At 39.8% G+C, this 16513-nt stretch overlaps 1 protein-coding gene across 4 annotated transcripts in view; it reads left to right on the plus strand.

Annotated features, from left to right (window-relative positions):
* Nucleotides 1–14343, plus strand: part of PKN2 (protein kinase N2) — a 55494-nt gene extending 41151 nt beyond the window's left edge. For all 4 annotated transcript variants that reach the window (XM_039556039.1, XM_010409068.4, XM_019291586.3 and 1 more), the window contains 16 exons: nt 716–901; nt 1189–1298; nt 3216–3359; nt 3498–3573; nt 3898–4072; nt 4318–4447; nt 4909–5045; nt 5137–5212; nt 5295–5386; nt 6362–6538; nt 7121–7183; nt 7279–7355; nt 8705–8847; nt 10105–10212; nt 11789–11869; nt 11951–14343. In XM_039556039.1, coding sequence (XP_039411973.1) covers nt 716–901; nt 1189–1298; nt 3216–3359; nt 3498–3573; nt 3898–4072; nt 4318–4447; nt 4909–5045; nt 5137–5212; nt 5295–5386; nt 6362–6538; nt 7121–7183; nt 7279–7355; nt 8705–8847; nt 10105–10212; nt 11789–11869; nt 11951–12154 — 1979 coding nt within the window. In that variant the 3' untranslated portion in view covers nt 12155–14343. The remainder of the gene's footprint in view (nt 1–715; nt 902–1188; nt 1299–3215; nt 3360–3497; nt 3574–3897; nt 4073–4317; nt 4448–4908; nt 5046–5136; nt 5213–5294; nt 5387–6361; nt 6539–7120; nt 7184–7278; nt 7356–8704; nt 8848–10104; nt 10213–11788; nt 11870–11950) is intronic.
* The last annotated feature ends 2170 nt before the right edge of the window (nt 14344–16513 follow it).

Raw genomic sequence — 16513 nt, forward strand, 5'->3', positions numbered from 1 at the left:
CAGATGTTTTTTGTGCTGCTGGAGGAAACTCTTTTCAATTTGAACAGCAGCCTCTATACCTCATTTGGTTAAAGATGTAGAAGATTTGGAAGAATAGCTTGTTGAAGAATAGCTTCTTGTCTCAGCTTTTGTAAATCCAAATTCAGTCAACTTGGAACAATTCAATGATTTTAAATTACATACTAACTCAAATTTGACTTCAGCATGCAGCAGGCAAATGTGATTTCTTAGTGTGCAATTTCTTACGCAAATCTGTAGTCTCAATAGTTTGTTAATTTTATCCAATATTAATTAGCTATATAAAACTCATTAAAAATTCTTATTGCTCCATCTGCAAGATTCATTGTTTTAATAAGAAACTTGAAATTTGTCAGTCTTAAAAAGTGACATTGCTAACAACTTGAACCCAAGTCAGTTAGGTCCCAAGTGAAGAAAACAAAGAAACTTCTGAGACACAGAACAAAAATTTATTTTATGTTACCTTGGTGAACTGTTGCTCTTTTCTAGAAGGTTGAGTCCCACATAGTTGACTTTTAATGCTTTTATTTTCAATATATATGTGTGTCTTGGATTTGTCTTTTGATTTCATCTGATATTTCTGTTATACCCTGTGGGAGTCAGAATGTGAGCTATTGCCATCAATCAGTCGTTAGTCATTCACTTGGTTTACTTAAGAGCAGAAGTCTTTCATAAATCATTGTCCATCTTCTTCTAGGTACCCTGGAAGTGAGGCTCATGGGCTGCCAAGATATTTTGGAAAATGTCCCTGGTCGATCAAAAGCCACATCAATTACATTACCTGGTTGGAGTCCAAATGAAGCCCGATCATCTTTCATAAGCAGACCCAGTAAAAGTAAAAGTGGAAGTAGTAGAAACCTTCTGAAAACTGATGACTTGTCCAGTTCAGTATACCCTTACTTCTCTTATTTTTATGCATATCTTTTATTTAAATTTTCATGGGCATGATGTGTTCTGTAATTTAAAATACTAAATTGATTCAAGCTTTAAACGTAAATGTTTCTTCACCTGTTAAGCTGTTAACAAAAGCAAATGCACAACAACACTATTATGCCCATAAGAACCAATTAAATATGAGATTATATTTCTAAGAGAAACTTACTGGAGAATTTTTTGTTTGTGTAAAATCCTCTTAAAGATTTAAGCTGAGTTTGTGTACTTTACTTACAGATGAAGTCTGTGCTGTACTGAAGCTGGATAACACTGTGGTTGGTCAAACTAGCTGGAAACCGATTTCCAATCAGTCATGGGATCAGAAATTTACACTGGAGCTGGACAGGGTAAAAATGTGGCCTGATTTCATTGACAGCTGTAGTTGATTCTTTGTATTAATTTTGTGTTGCTTTTTTTCTCCCCCGTTGCTGTCATTTTGTTCAAATTCCGTAAGTGCAGTATTCCCATCTTTACTAGAGTGAGCTCCCTGGGGTCAGGCTGTTGTGCTGGGCCAGCATTCTAGAAATCTTTTCCAACTTACAAACTGATGTAATATTTTTGCCAAGATCTAACCCTTAGTGGGTTTTTAGATTGTGATAGATGGGGTTTACATTCTTATTTGGATCATCAGCTTTTATTTATTTATCAGTAAATTGCGATATCAAGTACAGTTTGGGTGTTTTGGTAAAACCATGTCATAGAATTTTTACAGTGTTTTTATAGAAGTGTTCTCATCTGCAGCTGGTCAATTCTTCAGGAATAATAAATTCATTAATAGTTCTTTCTTATAACTTTAAATGTTACTTGGAGGGCACAAGTATTGAATTGATACTCTGGAAGTAGAATTTATGTTATATATATTTAATCAAGCATTTTTTTTAGATACCTGATAGTCCTAGTATTTTAAGGTACAAAGATTTTTTTTTTTCTGTCAGTGTTAAATATAGACTGAAAGTTACACTATATTTTAGGAGCTTAAATGTTATCTCCAGTACATGCTTACTCCAGTACATGCTTCTCACATGAGAAAAAATAAAAGCCGCTTTCCTGTTTTTGCTTTTTTCCCGCTGAGCCCCAATCCAGATTCCTTCCGTCTAGGAAGAAAGCAACTTCAGACTTGCAGGTAGAGAAATTCAGGTTACAGGTAGGAGTAATGCAGAAAAAAACCAAGCAGCTGTGGAGCCCTGAAGCCTCAATTATTCTCAGATTAAGACTTAAACTACTTGGTGTAGTAGCTGCTCCTGCCAGCCTCCTATGAGTCATGGTCTCTGTTTAAGAGCTCGGCTTTTTGGTGCCAGAAAAGGACTTTGCTTCTGCTGTTCCTGGCCACATATCCTGAGACTGGCTCAGCAGGACAAAGCATGGTGCTGGTAACACCAAGGTGGGGGTTCAATCCCATATGGATCATTCACTTAAGAGTTGGACTTGATGATCCATGTGGGTCTCTTCCAACTCAGAATATTCTGTGAATCCTTATGTACTTGAAATGCACAATCCAAGCCCCGTTATTGTTTCATCTGGTGCTTCTTCCTGACTTCTACTTCTTTTAAAATGTATCATAACTGTGGTAGACAGTAAACTGATGTATCAAGATGCAATTAAACTAGTAACATACAATGCTGCTGCTACATTGTATTGCAGGATTCTTCACTTCTGGGACAGGTTTTTTTAACACACATATAAGACACCCTAAGAATACATAAATCACATTAGCAAGATACAGCAGTAGGTCCTGTTAGTTTAAAGTTTTTGGTCCCTCTTCATAACCATGTTACAAAAAGTGTATGCGTTTCTAGAGATACTCTATATGGTTTTTCATCATTGTGTACATGCAGGTACTAAAATGTCTGCAGGCATGACATTAAGTTGATACTTGCAAGTAATGTGGAAACTACTAAAATTGGGGTTTCTGAACACAAGTTAGACTTTGTTGTCAGAGCTTGAGCTAATACATCTCAATCAAGCAGTGTTGTTAGACTGACCCAAAAAGTCTGGTGACTGTGGCTTTCTGCTTCTACTCTCAGGGGAAATTTTACACCTATGCTTGTATTTGTACACTGGAGATCACATCTGAACTGAAGTGAAATGCTGTGATCACCCTAATGAGAGCTTGTTCAGTCTGACTGGTTAGCTCTGACAGCCAGTTAAAGTAACTGCTCTGCATCTTGATCCTTGAGTTGCTTGATCTTAACAGTTGTACTGTGGTAACTCTTGCAGAACAATTACTAATAAGTGATTTCCTGTGTCTGTGTTTCCTGTCATAGTCACGTGAATTAGAAATCTCAGTTTATTGGCGTGACTGGAGATCTCTGTGTGCAGTAAAGTTTCTGAGGTTAGAAGATTTCCTGGATAACCAGCGGCATGGCATGTGTCTCTATCTTGAACCCCAGGGCACTCTGTTTGCAGAGGTAAGACTGTTTCTTTGAAGCACTTGAACATCCTTGCAAGTATTACATTGCAGAATAGTTTAGCAAGTTTTCCTTAAACTTTTAAGAATGCATTTTGTCGCGAAACTTGAATTATAACACACGTTATTTGAACTGCAGGTTACGTTTTTTAATCCAGTTATTGAAAGAAGACCAAAACTCCAGAGGCAGAAGAAAATTTTTTCGAAACAGCAAGGTGATTGTTCAATATAAAATTTAAAGCTTAAAAATTGTATAGATCTGTGATACTTCTTATACAGAGGTCTAATGTTTGCCTGCAGATAATGCTGTTGATAATGAAGGATTTGGCATTGCACTTAGAAATCTTTTGTATTTGAATTCCTTATTATGCATTAGCATTTAATTGTGAATAATTAGAAATTGCTAAGGAGTATGACAAATTCAGTTTGTTCTTCATGAACTATAAACTAATTAATATGGGCTTTTTTATAATTATTGGTTTCGGTAATGAGTAAGGAAATTACTTGCACTCTGTTTTCTTTTTTCACAATATCTATAGGCAAAACATTTCTCAGAGCTCCTCAGATGAATATTAATATTGCCACTTGGGGAAGGCTGGTAAGAAGAGCTATTCCGACAGTGAATCACTCTGGCACCTTCAGCCCCCAAGCACCAGTGCCTGCCACAGGGCCAGTGGTGGATGCCCAGCTCGCTGAACTGACCCTGCCAGCTGGGTAGGTCACCCCTGCAGCTTTGCAGTGCCCCTGAGCGCAGGAGGGAGCAGTGAGATGCTTCTGCCCTAATGTACACAATGTGTGCAGAGTCTGGTTGTCCTGCAAGGCTGCAGACTGTCCATGTTTTAGTTGTGGAAAACTATTTTATAGCTTGATCCACACACACAAGGTTTGGTTTAGGAGAAATCTACAGATAGTAAAATAGTCTTTGCTATACACTGAGGAGTTATTTATTTTCTTGTCAGTGACTCTCCTGTAGCCAAATTGGACTTTGAACTTGAGCCTGAGCCTCCACCTGCTCCACCCCGTGCATCTTCCCTTGGGGAAATATGTGAATCTTCCTCTGAGATAAAGGCTCCTGATGTGCCTTCTCAGGCAAGTAACTTTTAAGAATCTCTGGTTATACAGTTTAACAAGGTTTTAATATTGGCATCTTTATAATGGATTTCTTCCTTTATATATCAGCACATGCTCCCTTAACTTCCACACACAGATTTGTCTCAATAGAATGCTCTGATTGCTCTTGGTAGCAAACTTTCTCTGTGGTTGGTGTGTTTAACACTCCCTGTCATTGGTTTCACCACAGAAAAAGAAACAGAGCTCCAAAACTATTAGAGTATTCAGGATAAAATGGTTTTATTAAGAAAGAACAGAAAGAACTGGAGCAATAGGTTTCATCAGTCTGTTAAGATCTTACTTACCTGTATCATCTGAAAGTTTGCCATTTTAGCCCAGGTGTTGGGTGTATGAAGAATTTCACATGCTTATAGTAAAATTTCTGCATTCATCTGCCTTCACAATCAGTTCTGAATTTTCAGGTTTCTTGTTCTTCACAGGATGAAGTAACAACTTTTGATTTTGAAAATGGCAGAAATAGTATTGTTCCAAAACTCCAGCCTGAAATAATCTGTGAGTCTGATGTTCCCCATGCAGACATGAAATACACCAACACCAGAGAGCCTGAAGATAGAAGGTGAAAAAGCAGTGGTTTTGCTGTTTTGATCTGAATAATATTTCTTACAGCTAACAAACTAGAAACTTTGTGACTTTTTTTATTTACATAGATCACAACAAAGATTTCAGTTCAGTCTGAAGGATTTCAGATGCTGCGCTGTATTGGGCAGAGGACATTTTGGAAAGGTAAACGTCAAAAGGCTGTATCAAGTGTCAAGGCTTTATCAAAAACTGGATACAGCTCTTAAATTTATCCCTTCTGTTTTAGGTGCTGTTGGCAGAATACAAAAACACAAACGAGATGTTTGCTATTAAAGCCTTAAAGAAAGGAGATATTGTGGCTCGTGATGAAGTAGACAGGTCAGTTTGTACAATATAACACGTGGATTCCATAAATCAGTTGTGTGCTCTACCAGGCAGTTGATGAATTGAATGGAAGAGCAAAGTCAGTTGGCATCTCCCTGCATAGTTGGCTGCTGTAGTCTTGTTCTGGGGCAAGGAGGGAGCAGAGTAACCTCTGGTTTGTTTTAGTGCCCTTCTTATGCCTGAACTACAGCTCTGACTTAAAGCTGATCCTCTTTTTGATTTTCGGGTTCTCTTGCAATTATTTATTCTAATTACTTCAATCACATTAGGGGATAACAGTGACTGTTTTCTTTACTGGCAGAACCTATGTTGCTGTTTCTCAGCCTGTAACATACTGTCATGCTCTGTCCATCATATTTTCCCTTTGTATACTCTACTGTTGGGTGTTTTTCAATCTTTTTGACCCAAAAATCAGATTTTTTTTTTTAAATTTGCTTGGAAGGGAAGGGACCATTACAAAACTGTTTGGTTTTAGTCCAAGAAGGTGTTTTTACAACTGTTTAAGAGTGACTGTATTCATTTGCAGGAAGAAGGATAGCTATATGAACAATAACCTACAACTTAAACAATTGGTTTAAGGAAAAATAACCAGGAATTACTAGAGATAGATGTCTATAATACTGTCACTGGTTTTCTACTTTATGTCTTGTAAACAATTAAAATAAAAATTCATTGAAATGAATGTCACGTTATATCAATGCACAGTTAATGCAATCTGAGTATTTGGAAGGAAAATTGTCAGGGCACAATTTTCATGGACTGCTAGGTTTCCTCTTTTCATTTGAGAAAGCTAAATATAAATGCATGAAATCCTTGTATTAAAATCTCTCTCGAAACAAAATAAAAAGTTCTTATCTTATCTTGAGGAATAGAGCAAAAAACATAAAATATAAAATACCAGTAATTTCTGAGAATTGAAAAACTGTGGTTCAGCACTCAGTTTTAAATTGTTCCTGATTTTGTTTGCAGCTTGATGTGTGAAAAGCGAATATTTGAAACTGTGAATAGTGTAAGACATCCCTTCTTGGTGAACCTTTTTGCTTGTTTCCAAACCAAAGATCACGTATGCTTTGTAATGGAATATGCTGCTGGTGGGGACCTGATGATGCACATTCATACTGATGTCTTCTCTGAACCCAGAGCAGTGTGAGTATCTTCCCTTCCTGTGGCATTAAGTGAAGGGCACTTTGCTCAGTGGATAAGAACTAAGGGCTTTATCACCACATGCCACCACATTATGTCACTTCAGTAAATGCTGCTTAAGTTTTTAAAAGGGTTGGCGATTCTAACTGATTTTGGTAGAAAAAGACATGCAGGTTTAATGTGTCTGAATCTACACTGAATTCAAAATCTATATACAAATACTTAATTTTTATGATACTTTTTTTAACATTACATAGAAAAGCTGAATGAAGAGTTAAAATAGCAGACAAGGCTAAAAAGGAAAGAATAAGCCTATTTAGAAAACCTTCAATACTATGGCAGTGAACACTACAGAAAATTTATCCTCCAGCCCAAGCAAACATACTGCAGTTTGAAGGCTACAAGTTTGAGCATTTTTGCCATCTGACTTTAAAACTCTGGCCTTGCATAAAACTAATCCGTGCCAAAAAAAGCAGTTGTTAATCTTCAAAGGATGGCTCATTAAAAAAAAAAAATCAATAATAATGGACTTCACAGTCTGAAAATCACGATGAAATTCCATTGAAATTTTAACTTTTTCAACAGATTTTATGCTGCATGTGTGGTTCTTGGACTTCAGTATTTACATGAGCACAAGATAGTGTACAGGTAAGTAGTCATTTCCAGCAGATGAATTTCAGCTGTTCTGAACAGGACTGAAGAAACATCAAGTGATGCAATTTTGTTCTTAAATGTTCATTTAGAGATTTGAAGTTGGATAACTTATTGCTGGACACAGAAGGCTTTGTGAAAATTGCTGACTTTGGTCTTTGCAAAGAAGGTAATGGCCGTTAAATTTTCTTTCTAGGGGAATTCCATAGTCTGTCCTACTCTTGACTGTTCCTTGAGAGTTTTGGACTGCCAGATGTGTAGAGGGTCTATCTACCATGTCATTTGAAGGAAAAAAAATATATCTCTGATTGTACAAATGTGGAGATAGGAGGAAGTTCCTTAGTAGGGAAGTATGAGGAGCACCTGAGCATTGCCCTGTTCTTTTTATTTATTTTTTGTCGGTTGTGAGCATCACCTATTCTGACTCTTACTTGATCACATCTCTGCTTGTTAACAAGGCACACTGCACATTTTACAAGTGAGTAGAAAAAGCCTTAGGTGGTTTCCTCATTCTAAACATGTTGACACTGTACAACAAAATCAAGTGCTATTATAATCCAGGCCAAGCTCTTACTTTTTGACAAATTCATTATCTATTTTTTTAGCTCAGAAATAGTTGCAACTCTAAGTATATGGAAATGATGTGCAAAGTACACTATAGCTAAAATTGAGATATTATCCCAAAAGGGAGGCCTAGAAAGTTACTTCCAAGCATCTCACTACTGGTACCTACCAAATAGAGGTAGCTATTACAGTGTTTTTCTCAAAACCCCATTGTGTGGGCAAAGTTCCTTTTTCATTTTGCGTAGCTTGTCTTCCATATCTTTTCCTTTTAGGTAGCCTAAGGGGGAATTGGATAAATTCAGTAGGTCTTCAAACGTGAGTGCCAGGGCAAGTCCTGTGACTATAGCTACAAATAAGTTCTGTAAATGGCAAAACAAAATGAGAAGGAAAGCTCTTTCCTTCACTGACTGCTACAATAAATGGTTTTCTCAAGTTTTCTGCAGCAGCTCCCCTTGTCATGTCACATCAGGCCTGGTGGTGCTGATGTCCAAAACTCTGCCCCGCTGGCTAATCCACAGGGCTTATTTTGCTCCAGGTTCTTTCACTACACTCCATGTTTTACTTTACTATATGTAGTTTGCACTACAGAAGCATCTAGAGGAGCATGTTTGACTAAACTAGTGGGTACTGCATTTTCTTTTGCTAACTGATAGAAATGGAGAGTAAGATTGTTTCTTTCCAAAGGTAAGTGGGTGACAGAGGTGTAACTGGAAGCTTAATCTGGCTCACTGCATATAGTGAGGGAAAGAAAAATTTGAACAGAAGCATGTATGAAACAAAGGCATAGGGAGGAAGAAGGAGGGAATGTTTTACCCCATTGGCCTGAGCCTTCAGGACACAGGCCCTGGATCTACAGTATCAGTTGGAGTTGCTCTGGAGAGAGGTTCTGCTTGGAGGAATAGGTTGTGGAATGGCAGAAAATACTGCTTGCTTTTCATTATCTGTAACTTTCAGGAATGGGATTTGGAGACAGAACAAGCACATTCTGTGGCACACCGGAATTTCTGGCTCCAGAGGTGCTGACAGAAACGTCCTATACAAGAGCTGTAGACTGGTGGGGTCTTGGTGTTCTTATCTATGAGATGCTAGTGGGTGAGGTAAGTTCTAGTAAGGTACAGTGGAGTCATAAAACTAAGCAATGTTTGAAAGGTTACAAAACTCAAGGTACCAGCCTGTCAACATTTCATATGCCCTGTATCTGCCACAGTATCAGTATTCATTATGCAGCATGCATAGGCATACCCAGATTTACAGTGAGCATCTTAATGTGTGTCATCAAGGAAGAGAAGTGTGAAATACTGAGCAGCTACTCACCTGATATTGGCTGCTGTAACACTGGAGAAGTTGGCAAGTCATGTCTGAAGCTTGAATTACCAGCAATTGTAAAAGCCAATGAGTTGTAACTGGTCAAAGACTTAACCTCTAAATCTTTGCTTTATTTTTAATTATATCATTATGTCTTAAATCAAATTCCAGTATGGCACATTAATAGCTGTGTCTCTAAGTAAGAGTACAGTACAGCTATACATACAGTTTGGGGGAGCTAAGTTTCCAGGATACATCTGTTACCAAGTCTGGATGTCCACAGCAATACCAGTGTTCTGCTTTCAAATACTTTTGAGGAAAAAATAAGCTTCTTAACTCCTGTAGTTTGAATGGAGGTGAACTTTAACACATAAAACTGGATAGCAGTGAAAGATTATGCCAAAGACACTAAAACAGGAAGCCCCAGTTCCATGTAAATGAGCTGGTATAAATAAATCACTATTGAGAAGTTTATTTGCCATTGCATATAGTGCTCTACCTTCTGGTCTGTTTTGTAACAGTATCTCCCAGGTGGCACAGTGATAGCTCACATGCTAAAAATTCATAATTTTGTTCTTTTTCAAAAAAAGATGATCATTCAGCTTACTTCCTTTCAGGTAAAAAAGGACAGAAAGTTTGTACAGTGTCACATACATCTGTCTGGCCACTTCAAAACAGTTTAAAAACCCTTGAGCTGCAACATGCTAAAGATTTTACAAAAACACATTAGTCTTGACCACACTATTTGTGAATGATAGCTACCCCAAAGAAGAGCTGAGAGATACTTTCCATGTTCCCTGTACACCCTGAGTTCAAAGAAGATCCCAGTTTAAGGTGTTTCTACATGTAAAAGCACATTTTTAAAGCACAGTCCTTCAGTAGGAATTATGGGATAATACCAGCTTGCCTTTTCTCTCTTTGTTATGGAAAGCCATGTATCTGTTTCTGGGAAGGAGGACTTCATTTCCAAACATTCAGCTGAGTTTATGTTGTTTTCAATTGTGATTTTAAGCCTGTTTATAGTATTTTTAAGATTATTTTCATTATAGTCTCCCTTCCCTGGAGATGATGAAGAAGAGGTGTTTGACAGCATTGTAAATGATGAAGTGAGATATCCACGATTTCTGTCTACAGAAGCCATCTCAATAATGAGACGGGTAAGAACATTTTAATAATTAATATTACAGTATCACCCTCTTGCCCTGCTTCCAACAATTACTTTTGTGAGGAACAAAATACTTCAGGAACCTGCACTTTGTATATTTTTTTTTGACTTGCTTCATTTATTCTGTGCCATGCTGCCTGTCACCTTAAATGGAAATTGTCTATGCCATTCCACTTTATTAGGAACAAGTTTTTCTTTTTAAAATGTAAAACACTTGAGGCTCTATTTTCTCTCTGAACTAAGTTTCCTAGTTTTACCTAACTTGAGCCGTTCAGCTCTCTTTTCCTAGCTGAACACTGCTGCATTGACCTATTTGGTAGATTAACATTGTCACATGAATATTTTAATTCAAAGACTTCTAAATCTTTTTGGTTTCATTCCAACTGCGGCAGGGAACACTCTACACATGGCATCTGCAGTCCCATTCTTGGCAAGGAACAGCTGATTTTGGTTATGGTTGTTATTTGTGCTATTCCTTAGTGAGATGTGCCTGCTTATCAAAGGCAGGCAGTTGAACCTAAGTTAGCACCTTACCACAGCTGATAGAAAGGCAATACTGGAGAGGTAGTTCCAAAGCCTTTGGAATCAGCCTCTCCACGTAAATGTCTGATGCTGAGTATCAGTTTAGCACCCATTTCAGCAATGTGCTATAGCACAGTAACCGTGACATAACTATCTGAGTAATAGCATAAATATTCAGTAACTTAAAACAATTGCTTAGCCCCAGGGAGTGTTTGCCTAAAGAAGGCAGAGTACAGTTTTAAGGCAGTACCTGGGGAAGGTATTTTTGCTGTGAAAAGTCATGTCAGTATCCACAGGGGACAGGGTGCTGCTTCACTGCACCCACAATATGTGTACCAGGAACTTTGTACTGGCACTTTACTAGTTGGAGCTCTGTGCATGCTCTTTCCATCACAGAATTTCATACACAATATAGTAGACATTATTTTTTGATGGCTGCATCATGAATATCAACTCACCCTGTTACTGGGCCCTGCCTGGCACAGGGGACTGCTCAGAGCAGTACAATTCACAAGTGGGAGCATCAAGCTCCCGGAGTTAGTTAAGAAACCCTTTCCTTTGGCTGAGTGTATGAAGCAGCTTGAACCCTCTCATGGTAAATCAGCTGCTGTGAAGGAGCTGAGCACTGAGACAGCAGAGTAATCTCTTCTCTGAGCCGAGCAAGAACCACTGGCTTATGTAAATCTGTACCCTCACAGCAAAGAGGAACTTCACACTCTGAGCTTCGTACTGAGCCCTTGTCCCAGATCACCTCCAGTACCAAGACATGGCAGCACAGCTCTGCAGGGAGACAGATGAGTCTGCTCTGGCACTGGTGCTGGCTCAGCTGCTGCTGGAACTGTGCTGGCAGGCTGAAAGAGCACTGCTAAAAGCTAAAGCTTTGTCAGTCCCTTTCTTCAAGGGGCAAGGATTGGCCATAGGTCAGGCAGTATGAATTTCACTGTCCACCTCATCTTGGTGTTGCCTCTTACATAGTAACACTCATCCTTCCTCCTTCCTATCCCTCTCCCTGATTTTCTCCACTGAAACCTTGCATGTTTTGTCAGCTGCTACGAAGAAATCCAGAGCGGCGTCTTGGAGCTGGAGAGAAAGATGCTGAGGATGTGAAAAAGCATCACTTTTTTAGGGTAAGTACAAACTAGTATTATTTCTAAGGACACAAAGAGAGTAGAGATGGGAAACTAAACATCAGTTCATTTATTTTACAGCAAATAGATTGGCACGCTTTACTAGCCAAGAAAGTCAAGCCTCCTTTCGTACCCACCATTAGAGGACGAGAAGATGTTAGTAATTTTGATGATGAATTTACCTCTGAAGCACCTATCCTCACTCCACCTCGGGAACCAAGGATACTTTCAGAAGAAGAGCAGGAAATGTTCAGAGATTTTGATTACATTGCTGATTGGTGTTAATTTACACACACTGTGAAGCCCCAGCTGACTGGCTTACGAGAATGCCTCTCTCGGAAGAGTACCGACCCTTCAATTGCTTTCTGTGCCACCTGTAGCTTCTGGGTTTTTTTAAATCACATGAAGATCCTTTTAAGTACTGTTTTAACACTCTTGTGAAGAGTGGCCTCTTTGTATATTGTTTTTTATCTGAGCACTGGAAAGCAGGTCTGTGGCGTTCCTAAGCTGAGTTGGAGAACCCAGGCTGTGCTGAACTTCCCGCACATGGGCACACATGGATCTGTACAGTTTCTCTCACTCTTCCACAGCAGATAATACCGCTTTTTAAAGTATCTGCCTTAAGAGGGAAAAGCAGACTTTGAGCTAGGTAATCTCCACTCAGCCACATTGAAATAAGTTGGGATATTGGTGACACTCACACAGAATACGGTTCTAGTCGGAGAAGGCAAATGATTTCAGCTAAATATTGCGCAGTCTTGAAAACTACACATTTCTACACCTTCATCTTGTGTTCTTAAAATAATGGTATTGAGAACAGATATGCCTTGTTTTGTAAATTTTCTATGGTATTTATTAGGAAAAATGTTAAAGACCTTGCCTTTGAGATAACAACTGTGTAAGTGCTTCCATTACAAAGAAAAATCCAGAAAAATCCGGAAAGTTTACCAAAGTCACTTGCCAAACAGTTTTGCCTTCAAGCTCCTTGAGCACAGCTTAAGGCCCTGGTTGGGATGAGGAATGTAAGGAGGACGTTGCTCAGTGTAGCCCCAGAGCGGAGCAGCTGCAAAGGCCCAGGCCCGGCCCCTTCCATACTCACCTCGAGCCTTTCTAGTGCCCTGAGGGGGCAGAGAAGTTCCCAGTCCCTATCTAACCCCCTCCAACCTCCTCTGTCTGCTGTACAAGATCATATCACTTAGAAAACTTCAAGGATTTTCAATGTATACATGCTGTGAACATGTATATTTGGAAGTTGTAATGTATTCTTACCTCCAGGCAAGTAATTTAACTGTACCACTTCACCAATGTTGCATAGTGGCCAAGTGAACAAAAAAACGTATCCATGTAGGCCACTGACCTCCAGCCCCTGGATTGGCAGTTACTGAGGGTAAAAAGCAATATGTTGTAACAGAATGTATGAATATTTTTGATAAAAACAGTGTATATTTTATAAACCCCTTAACACTAAAAGCTGTACCTCAAAAGCTGAGAAGTAATTTAGACCAAACACTGTGTGTATTTGCAAACCAAGACCTATTTTTGGCATTTGCTGTTCTGTGGGCAGACATTAACTCTTGGAAAATAAATTTCCCACGTGGTCCTTACCTCGAGCACTATTCAGCACTGGAACCTCACAGGTTCATCCTGGCCAGAGTTTGCTGTTCATGGGCTAAGGCAGTGAGCATCGCACTCAAATGAATTAAAAACTGGTAATTTTATTAATTCAGAGAAACACAAACCACTGGAGTATGCAATACTAAGGTGGTGGTTTAAAATCACGATGCTGGACAGACCTGCAGGGTCAGGCAGGGGAGCAGCTTAAGGGAGAAAAAAATAAAATAATGGTTACTAGGTGTAAATCAGGCCAGTCCCCCACAGGAGTGGGGCAGGCACCTTCCCCAGTGCTACAAATCACGTTGGGCAGAGTGGGTCAACTCCTCAGCATTCCTTGTTTCCAGGTTCTATATTGACAAGAAACATTATGTTCCTGTATCTAGCTGAAACCAATAGTTTTGAGGTACAGTCAGCTCACCCTTTTTGGTTCCCAAATATATATATACAAGCATCTCACAGGGTGCTTAATACTTACAAAAGTATCCTCAAACATACCTTTTTGTAACTACATCTTGTACAGAAATCTTTTTTTAATCTAAGCAAATCACTAAAAAAAAAAAAAAAAAAATTAGAAAAAATTAGAGGGTATGTTCACCCAGTTAAGCTGAAAAAAGCACTAATTTTATCTCTGTAGTTTTTTAAATATTTTTAGGCAGATTAAGATTTAAACCCTAGATTGTAAATATATTTTGCTATACTTTATCTGTATGTGGCTGCTCAAGCACTTTGTAAGGAAATTAGGATATTTTAGAATGGTACACTATGCATTAAAATGAAATGTGCCTTTAACAAATGTCATTCTAAGTGTTTTGCAGTCATTAATATCACAAATTAAAGTTCTAAATAGAATAATTTGTAAATTGTGTCGCAAACATGATTTTGCTGTTTCTTGAAGTGGCTGGTCATGTTTTCTCCACAGGTAACTTCAGAAAAGAACTTACCATCAGGAGGGGACCCAGTCTTTTGGTGGGAGCTCAGTGTGCTTCCATTTTTTTTTTTTTTAAGAACATTACAAACTGGTTCCCGGCATCCCTTCTTTCTGAAGGAAAGCAGTCTCTGGCTTGGAGCAGTGCTGACAGGAGCAGACCTTGTTAGCTGGAGTCTGGCCTGCTTGACTCAGCATTCTCCCTCACAGGCTTCCTCTGAGGGCAGGGGGGACACAACTCTCACCCCCACTCCTGGGTACTGCTTCATTACAGTCTCTTTCCTACCCACCATTCCATAGCAAGCTGTGTAACCAAACCACAATCTATACCTACCTACCCCACACTGAGCTCATTCTTTAGACAGAGGATGAAGCTTTCTTTTCTGAGTGCATTTAGAACAGAATTCTTTACTCTTAAGAGCCACATGGAATTTCACATGACGCCATTTTGCCCAGAGACAGACACTTCATACCTGCCTAAACAAAATTGTTCCAGAGTTTTCAAGGCTCCTGAGTTTCAAGGATCTAGTCTGAAACTGCCGTTGAATTAACAGAGGAGGTGCTTGAAGATGCTCTGCCCTTGCACTTGTGTGTGGGGAATGCAACCCTTCAGCCTCCTGCCTTCTCCCAGGCTGGCTTCGAGCCACCTCCCTCACACCGATCCGTGAGCAGAGCCCCCCAGCCTGAGGGCAGCCACTGCCGGCACTGCAGGCCCTGCTCCCGGGCAAACGCTGCCACCCTGGGCCCTGCCCCCGGACCCTGCCCCCGGGCCTGGCTGACACAGGCAGGGCAGGAGCTACCAAAGGGGTCAGAGCTGCCTAAAAAACAATTCAGAGCTAGGCCTTTTTTTTTCCTGGAATGCTTCACATTAACTACAGTCTACTGCAGCCAGTAGTAAGTGGCCTTCAGAATATACCTGCCCCATCAAGCAGATTCTCAGTTCTGCCTCTTTGTGCTGCACAGTTACTGCCAGCTCCACAGCCTGGCAGACACAGGAACTGCTTGTGGAACTGCAGGGTCAAGGCAGGATTGCACATCCCTGCCTCCATCTGCTGCACTTCAGAGCTTTGCAAAGATACACTTAAATTCCTGTCCAGACAGCCTTTGTTGTATGCAACAATTTCAGCTGCAGACACTCACCCCTCACCTGTCAAGTGCTCATGCCTAATGCCTGAAAGGATTTAAGTATGAGCATTATGGGCAATGTACATGTCAGTCACTTCTAACCTTCATGGGGTAGATTTAACCCACGAATCTATACTGGAAAGCAGCACTCACAGAAAAAGCAATTTCCACCTTTGCATTCCCAAGATGTAACAGAGCATTAAAGGTCAGGCCCATCCCATTCAACACATCCCACCTTTACCCACAGAGGAGGCAGGCAGAGTAGCTCAGACCAAGACCGGGAATAGCCAGGTAACAGAAAATGTTGCAACAAAGTCAAAGGCAATACCTCAGACGCTGAATCCATACCCTCCAAACTACTGGTCATACCCCTTCTAACACTGACACCAGAATATTTCTGCAACCAACAGCTCCTGTGGTGCAACAGGACTGTACAACCTTTGTTACTTGTTTGCATTAAAAAATGTTCAGTTGTCATATTTCCAGTCTACTGGCAGAAGAGGATTAAAGCTCAACTAGCAAGAAAACAGTGAGGGCTACTGGCAATTAGTGCTATTAGCACTGCACGTAGCCGTCCCTCTGGATGGCTTAGGAACAGATGTGCAGCAAGCTGACCCCTCAGCTGTTCATTTGTATGGTTAAACTGAATTTGCACCTGTGATACAAAATGAACTCAGGAACCAGAAGACTCCCAGTTAAGCACATTTGTTGCTTTGTACATAAAGGGACGCTGTCAGGAGGCAACCAGTGTTCAAAGTTCTTAGTCTGGGCAGGGCTGAACAACTTTGGGCCTTCACTCAGCACCTGGCACACCATTTCAAACAGCAAGTGCTCACTGAGAACATAACCGCAGGCCAGACTGCAGGGAGGGCTGGCAGGTCAGAAATTTAACAGAAACTTACCCTAGAAATACTTTCTACTTTTCTCTGTACAGTACTAAGCATCATGAAGTTACCAGGAATTCAACTAGAGTGAGTCCT

Source organism: Corvus cornix, chromosome 8, assembly GCF_000738735.6.
Source record: "Corvus cornix cornix isolate S_Up_H32 chromosome 8, ASM73873v5, whole genome shotgun sequence".
NCBI lineage: Eukaryota > Metazoa > Chordata > Aves > Passeriformes > Corvidae > Corvus > Corvus cornix.